At 48.0% G+C, this 7,701-nt stretch overlaps 1 protein-coding gene across 1 annotated transcript; it reads left to right on the forward strand.

Moving 5' to 3' along the window:
• Window positions 1-527: 527 nt before the first annotated feature.
• On the forward strand, window positions 528-6,005 carry LOC136052577 (retinoic acid-induced protein 3-like). Its single transcript, XM_065742825.1, has 4 exons — window positions 528-663; window positions 2,829-3,799; window positions 4,787-4,839; window positions 5,474-6,005. Exons 2-4 carry the CDS (start codon window positions 2,875-2,877, stop codon window positions 5,564-5,566), a joined length of 1,071 nt encoding a protein of 356 aa, XP_065598897.1. The 5' UTR covers window positions 528-663; window positions 2,829-2,874; the 3' UTR covers window positions 5,567-6,005.
• Window positions 6,006-7,701: the final 1,696 nt, after the last annotated feature.

The following is a 7,701-nucleotide window of genomic DNA, read 5'->3' on the forward strand; positions in this document are numbered from 1 at the left end:
TGTGCTATCAGGAAAGACAAGTTTGCCCATGAGAGCATGTGTGGATCTTGCTGCCTGTGGAAGCAGTGAGATGATAGGACATGCATGGATCATTTTATAGCAGGATCTCAGAGGAAGCTGTCTCTGGAGCCAGACTTGCAGCTGCCCTCAGTTTAGGTGCTGTGGGGGACTGTCTTCATCCCAAGAGCTCCTCCATTTCCACCTTACAAGCAATTATCTGGCCAGAAATCACACACGTAGGCAAAAGGCTTGGAGTATGGAGGGGACACGCTGCTTCTCCCAGCCGTGGCCTGCAGGCACTGGCAGCCAAAGGAGCCTTATCAGACGCTTGACTGAGCAGCACTGGGCTGGGACAGGCAGAGGCTCCATCCCCACCCTGTCACAGGGGTGACTGCCCTGCTGACGTCAGGAGCCCTGACTTCATTTCCTGGCACAGGGACCATATTTTCATAGCAGCGTCGGAAAGGTAGTGGAACTGGAATAGGCGTGCTTGGCCACACCTCCACAGCCCTCCAGCCTTTAAAGCTCCCAAGAAGCGTGAGTGCAAGGCTGCTGCTCCGCTGGGTTCACAGAAGTGGAGGTGGCTGTGTTACTGGTGTGCTAGGAGATAGCCTCTTCCAGCTGGAGCCTCTCTGCTGCCTTCTCAGGGCAGGATCAACAAAGGTAATTCCAGACAATGTCCTGCAGGATCCAGGGCAGACCCGTGCTCTGAGCTGGGGCGGGATGGCAGCAGGATCTCATCTCTGAGGGTGGGAGAGGAGGGGGCATGGGGTGTCACAGTGAACACAGATTGCCTCCCAGCCCTGGCTCCAATTTGGGACAGGCAGCTGGAGCTAGGGCAGACGTTCCTGGGATGTGATTTGAAATTTGCAGTTGGATGGGCAGGTTTTATGTGAAAGTATGAATAAGAGAGGAGGCACAGTCTGAAGGGAGAGGAGCCGGGACTACAGTGAGGACTGCAGTTCAGGGTGATCTGTGATGATGCAGATGCAGCGGTGTGAAGTTACCACAGCACATACTTCCTCGCACAGACTGCAGAAACCCTGGGAAATCCCAGGTGCTCATGTAGGTGATGGATAGGCAAGCTTGGCTTCTGGGAAGAGCAGGATGGATCAGAGCCTCTTCGTGCCCCTGAGGACATCCATCCTGGAAAAAAAGAAAAGGGAGTGGAAATCAGAGAGGGTTGCCCAATAGCTCAATATTCAGAATTCAGAATATCCAGATAACTCTCAGCTATTTGTGCGAGTGTTCAAAAGTCATTTGTGAACAATGATCTTCAAAAACTCCCACATGCATTGTTCACTAACACTACTCTCTCCAGGAGATTCCAGCGTGCCTGCATAACTTGCATTTTACTACAGGCACCTTTCTGAAGAGCTGCACAACTTCTTTAACACGGTGATGTTTCTAATTGGGTAATGTTGAGGCTTATGTGGGGCTGAGAGTGATTCAGTGATGTTTTCCCCCTTTGTTCATCCCTTAGTTGGGTCAGATGCCATTTACTGAAGACTCAACCTCCCCTCCCTGGAATCTGTCTTTGAACTAACCTCATAATTGCAGTACGTTGTTCTGGATGGGGGAAATTCAAGCAAATGGCACAGAGAGAACTAAACACTAAATTTTGCAAGATCAAATCTTTTTTTTCTTTATATGAGTAAATAAAGCCCTTGGTTTTCTAGTGCAGGCCACCATTAAGGAGATATTCCCTCCTGTTTAATGCTGATATTGTATCTAAACTCCCATTTTGAGAGATTATAGAGACTGAGCTGCACAGTTTGGCACCTAGAAAGCACTACTCGCCCTTGGTTCTAAATTCATTCAGTGCCTGCATAATGGGCCATGCAGAGTCCAGCATACTCATGCAATGGTGTTTGGACATGCTTTACGCTTAGAAAGCATTCAGCAACTTAATTCCCTGAGGAGATGGGCAGGGCTCACCCAAACAGCCCGGTGATCCCCTGTCAAGATGGGCTTAACTCAGGCTTACTCAGCCAGCACTTAACTCTTTGTGATGAGACAGCAGGACTGTGTGTTGGAAGATCTTGTCCATCCTTGGCTTATGGGGTCCTCAAGCAGTAACTTGTTGGGTACTCCTCTTGCCATGCCAGCATTGGCTCCGACATGATGGTTCTCTAGCAATGCAAGGCAATAGTCTGGGGAAGGGACTGAGATGTTTGTGATAGTTGATATTGCTGTGCTGCCCTCAAGAAGGACTGTGAGTTTGTGGCTAATAGTTGGCTTCCTGTATTTGCTGTTTAATTTGGAGTGAGATGAACTGTGCTGGAGGCATCCAGACGAGCTATCTGCAGGACCTTTCACTCATAGAAGTAAACCAAAGCCATGGGTGTTTCAGAGAAAGTATAACAGAGGGAAAACAAAATGAATAGAGATTCCTGTTCTGTATTGCTCATCTCTGGAGCCCATTGGTACCAGGTACTGATGTTGTTTAAACCTGACAAAGAGGTGATCTTGACTAACTTGTTCTTCTATCACCTGGGACAAAAGTGACAAGGCAGCTCAGTCTCTGTGCCCCATGAAAGGGTCTCACTTTCCACTGCTGCCCATGCTGCTGTGACTTTGAACAACCCTGGGCAAGGTGCAGGGGACTTACAAGGTGAATCATGACCTGCTGAGGGGTTTGGCTTGCTTCTGATAGAGTGCCAATGCCAAGCAAGGGGATGGCTAAGCCACCACAGCCCCATGTCTTTAGCACTGCGGTATCCTTGCCCAGTGAGGTGGGAAGGCATGTCTATCCTACCTCTCCTTCCCCACTGCTGCAGCAGTGGATGTGATTGACCCAACAGCCTAAGACTTTTATTTTTCCACAGCATTGAGGAAACATTTCTTTGTGAAGTTATTCAAGAAGACATCAGGATGACAACAGAGGCTCCTCGAGGCTGCGGCAGCATCAATGCTGACTATTTCCTACTTTGTGACATGGATCAGGCCTGGGGGATTGTCGTGGAGTCACTGGCTGCAGCTGGAGTCCTTGTCACCATTTTCCTCATCTGCTCCCTCTTCTTTCTCATCTGTAAAGTCCAAGACAACAGCAGGAGGCACATGATCTCCATCTATTTCTTCTTCCTCTTAGGCACACTTGGCATTTTTGGCATCACTTTTGCCTTTATCATTAGAACCAATGAGAGGATTCGCCCCACTCGCTTCTTCCTGTTTGGAGTCCTCTTTGCACTCTGCTTCTCCTGCCTCCTCACCCATGCCTCCAATCTCATCAGACTAGTGAGAGGAAAAAAGCCGTTCTCCTGGCTAGTGTTGCTGCTACTAATTATTTCCTTTGCTCTGGTGCAAGTTGTGATCAATATTGAATACCTAGTCACCATGCTGGTAAAAGATAGAACCACATTTCTGGAAATGGATTCAAAAGATGCCAACAAGGACTTTGTCATGCTTCTGATCTATGTGCTCTTCTTGATGGCTTTGACCTTCCTGGTTTCCATGTTCACATTCTGTGGGTCGTATAAGAGCTGGAAGAGACACGGAGCACACATCTTTGTCACTATCCTGTTCTCCATTGCCATTTGGGTTGTGTGGATCACTATGCTCACAAAAGGCAACCAGTCTTTAGGCAGAAATAATTGGGATGATCCTGTTGTGGCCATTGCTCTGGTGTCCAATGGATGGATCTTCTTGATAATGTATATCATCCCTGAAATTTGTTTCCTCACTGCCCCTCTGAAGCTAGAGGACTATCCTCCAGAAAACGACTTCTGTCAACCCACATTCATAAAGCAGGCAACTGGAGTGGACAACCATGCCTATACACAAGATGAAATTGTACAAGGTACGATGAATTGATAGACTGCGCTGCCCACAGCCCTAAGCACACATGCACCACTCATAAGTTAAAAGAGGTAGAAGAACTAAAAGAAAAAAACTTTGAAGTTGATAATTTAGAAGTAGGAAAGTTTCAGACCGATAAAGAAATGCAAGTAAAAATGAATTTCCAGACAGACAAAGGAAAAGAGTACAGACCAGAGCAGAAGCCACAGACCAATAGGAGGAGTAATTGAATAGGAAACTTCCTAGGTATCAGGGCTGAGATATAGTTCTCTATGACCCTGTTATGTCTGGAAAGCTCAGGTAAAAATTCAGAGGAGTTTTTCGGTGTCTCTTAGCAATGCTTCAGCACTTGAGACCTCTCCACATTATACCTAGGAGATTTTTTCTTCCAGTTCTGACCTTGTTCCCATTATCCAGTTAAAAAAAAATAAAAATCCATAATTCAAAAAGGAAGCAAGGAGGTCTTTTTACTGTACAGATCTCATCCACACTGGGAAAAAAGCAAAAAGTTTTGTCAGTTGAGGCATCCCAAAATTATGTGTAGAAGGTGTGACTGACTTCCCCGGGAATCTGCTGTTGAGATCACATTTGCCCCCTGCAGTCAGACATCCAGGTCTGTTAGAGGGTAGTGGAGAAAAGATGTGATATCCCAGGGAATACTGCAGAGGGGGTTTCATGTATGCCAGTGGGAGGGACTTGGCTGGAGGGGAGGTTAGTAATCATGAGCCAACACAAAGTGGTCTAAACTTCAAGGCCACCTGTGTCCTATTATTTACAATACAGTTCCGCTTTCACATGGAAATATTCAACAAGGAACTCACCAGTGGATTTTAATGCTTTCCTGACTGTATATTACATAGACCTTGGTCAGTCTAAAAGCAGCTGCTAATGTAGCCACAGGCTGTTTAAGTCTCCCTTGACATGCTCTTTCCAAGCTATCGTGTAATGCTAGCTCACCAGATTTTCCCCATTTTGTCTTGTGACTTAGGAGACAGGGAAGGCACCAGCTACTCCCCGTACTCTGCTCAACTCCAGATGAAGGTAAGCTCACACTCCTCTGATATAGGCTACTGTTCAGGGGCTGACTAGAAGGGAAGGAGAAGGGGCAAAACCAGATGGGCCCAGAGCAGGCTCTATGGAGGCAGGTGGATGCTTCCCATAGGGTCAGGTGATGCCACGATGCTGTACTTGTGGAGGTGTCTGTGGCTAAGAGAGCTGCTGCTTGCATCTGAACATGGAAGGTGAAAGGGGCCCAAGGCAAAATCTCAGGTGGTAGTTTTTAATACTTACTGATTTGACACTGTAAGTTTTCTCTTTGAGCTGGGTTCCTGCAGTAGACTGTCCTTCCTCAGTAGCCTGTATTTCTCTCCCTGGCCCATGGCCTGAATGTATTCCCATCAGCTGTCATACTGTAAGTTGTCATGCAGATCCAGAGTGGCAGTCTGTATCACCCTGGGTGCACTCACCAGCACGCAGCCTGGCCAGATGCAGCAGCTCATGCCATGTTTTCCCATGTCCTCTGGTAACACATCTTGGTTTGCTCTACAAGGAGTGTCATCAGTCACACTTGGGAAACCTCCCATTCTGTGTCTCCTCCTTCCCTGTATTTTTTTTAGCGCTACTCTATTACTTTTTCCATCTTTTAAAAGTAAAAACTGCCTCGCTTCCTTTTCAGGCCCTTGATGCAAAGAATGATTTCTCCATTCCTCGGGCCAAGGCCCACCCGAGTCCGTACCATGACTACACTGGTGGGAAAGGCCCCATGTAGCAGCTCTGCAGGGAGCAAAGAGACTAAGGGCCACGCAGTGACAGGTGTGCTGATCCTGCAGAGGAGACACACTCAGACCCACACTAGCAATGCTGACAACAAGAGGCCCTGTTTTCCCTGTTTTCCTACCAGCGCCCCTTTCATTCCTGGAAGACAGCTCTCAGACACGGCTCTGGCAATCCTGCCCCTGCTCACTTCATTTCTACATGGCATGGAGCTCATCCTGGGGAGAAAATGCCATGGCCTATTTCTAGCAGGAATGCTGCAGGGCTAGAACAGAAGGAAGATCACCAGCTGGGCCTGTGGCTTGCTGCCAGATCAACACATGTGTCTGCCTGGGACATACATCTGGCAGGAGAAGAGAAAGGAGCAGCAGCAGCAGCTCCATGTCCCAATTGCTGCCCACCTGTGAGCACACAGCATTGAAACACCCCCACCCCTATGGCACCCAGTATGGGCTGCCATACCCCACAAACCCTCCTGGCCACCCCAAACTGTGGGAGCCTGCAGTCAAAACACCTCCTCTGCAGCTGCCTGCAGTATCCCCATCCCGAGCTCTGCCTCCTCCCAAGTGTTTCTGTGGCATTATCACCAACATTTCCCAAGCAGCCAGGTTACAGAGGATTTGCTTTGTCCCAGGGATGAGTGCACACGAGCATGTGCACGCATGTGCCCACCCATGTGCTGCAAGGACTGCACCCTGCAGAGCTGAATCACTCCGCATCCTGCTTTGCATTCAGCAAATAGCTCTCTGTGGTATTTCATATATAGACACACACGGCTCTCCAAGTGGGTGTGTGTGGTATGCTGGTGTCTGACACAGCCATATATTTATTTAGTTCTTTGTATATGGGATATTTAATTAATAAAAAACAGCCCGACTTTGAGAGACTGGTGTGGTTCCTTGGGGATATGGCTCCCCTCACAGCTGGTAGGGAGGAGGGGTTGGCAGCAGCACCTTTGGGTACTTGCATTACTGGGAGTAGGAAAGAAGCTTGTAGGTATTTCATTCAGCATGTGAAACCACATCTTGTGATGTGTTGCACACAATGAACATTTTATTTGGAAGTAGAAATGCACCTTGGCCTTGAGGCAGCAGAACAAGAAGGGATGAGGGATACTATGGGCAGAGGACAATTATTTTTGTGATTGATTGTTACTGTGAATGCTTTTTTGTGGAATTGTCCTTCCCTGCTCTGTGGCTTAACAGTGCATTTCAGAGTCATTTTTTAAACTGCTGTATGATGGCCCTAGCACTGACCTGCACTTGTTCAGTACCAAGATGGCTTTGGGTGAAGGCTGACTTAACTGCCAAAAGATCTCAGTGGCACTGGGCACAGGCTGAGAAGGGATAGTGCTGCCCATAAGACCTCCGGGGGAGGCTTTTTTGGGGAAGCAGCAGTTTCCTCTTTTCTTATTGCTGCTATCCAACCTAGATGGGCGTTTAGTCACACACAATGCCCCATAATGTGTAATTATCAAACTGGTGGGGCAAGATGGGCCAGTCCTGAAAGAAATATGTTTGTGGAGGAGGCACTGTGCTGGGCTTTTTTTAGCATCTGTAGGTCAGTATCACAGGAGAAGGGTGAGGATCAGCAGCATCACTTGGGCAAATGCAGGCACAGGGGTGCCCAAAGAATCTGGGGCACAGTGTGGGGCAGGTGACACTGGGGAAGGACCTCACTGGTTCACCACCCTGATATAACCTGTATCAAAAGGCTCCATCTCCCAGCAGCGGATGACATGAAGCCCTCCCTTGCCTCCCTCACATATCAACTCTGCTCCTGTCCCCTCCCCTCCCTGTTTTGATATTCAACACACAGCAGTGTACAGTGACTCAGGTTGTGCAAAGAGCAGGTGTTTCCGCATCCCCTTCTTGTTTCCAGCTCTTCTCTGCATTTTAGCAGAATTGCAGATACACAGAGGTTTTGGCCAGGTGGGATGTCAGGTGTGATCCAACCCTGAACAGGGCTCACTTGAGAACCATAACAGGTTGTCTTGACCAGGTAAGCTTTGAATATCTTCAGAGATGGAGATCTGATCACTCTCATTTGGATGTTTTCTTTGTGTCTAATCAGAATTTCCTAATCAGAATTTTCACTAATCAGAATTTTCCTTGCTGCAGCTTGTGCCTG

Source organism: Cyrtonyx montezumae, unplaced genomic scaffold (assembly GCF_038088225.1).
Source record: "Cyrtonyx montezumae isolate F1298 unplaced genomic scaffold, pur_monq_1.0 scaffold_3, whole genome shotgun sequence".
In the NCBI taxonomy this organism is placed as follows: Eukaryota; Metazoa; Chordata; class Aves; order Galliformes; family Odontophoridae; genus Cyrtonyx; species Cyrtonyx montezumae.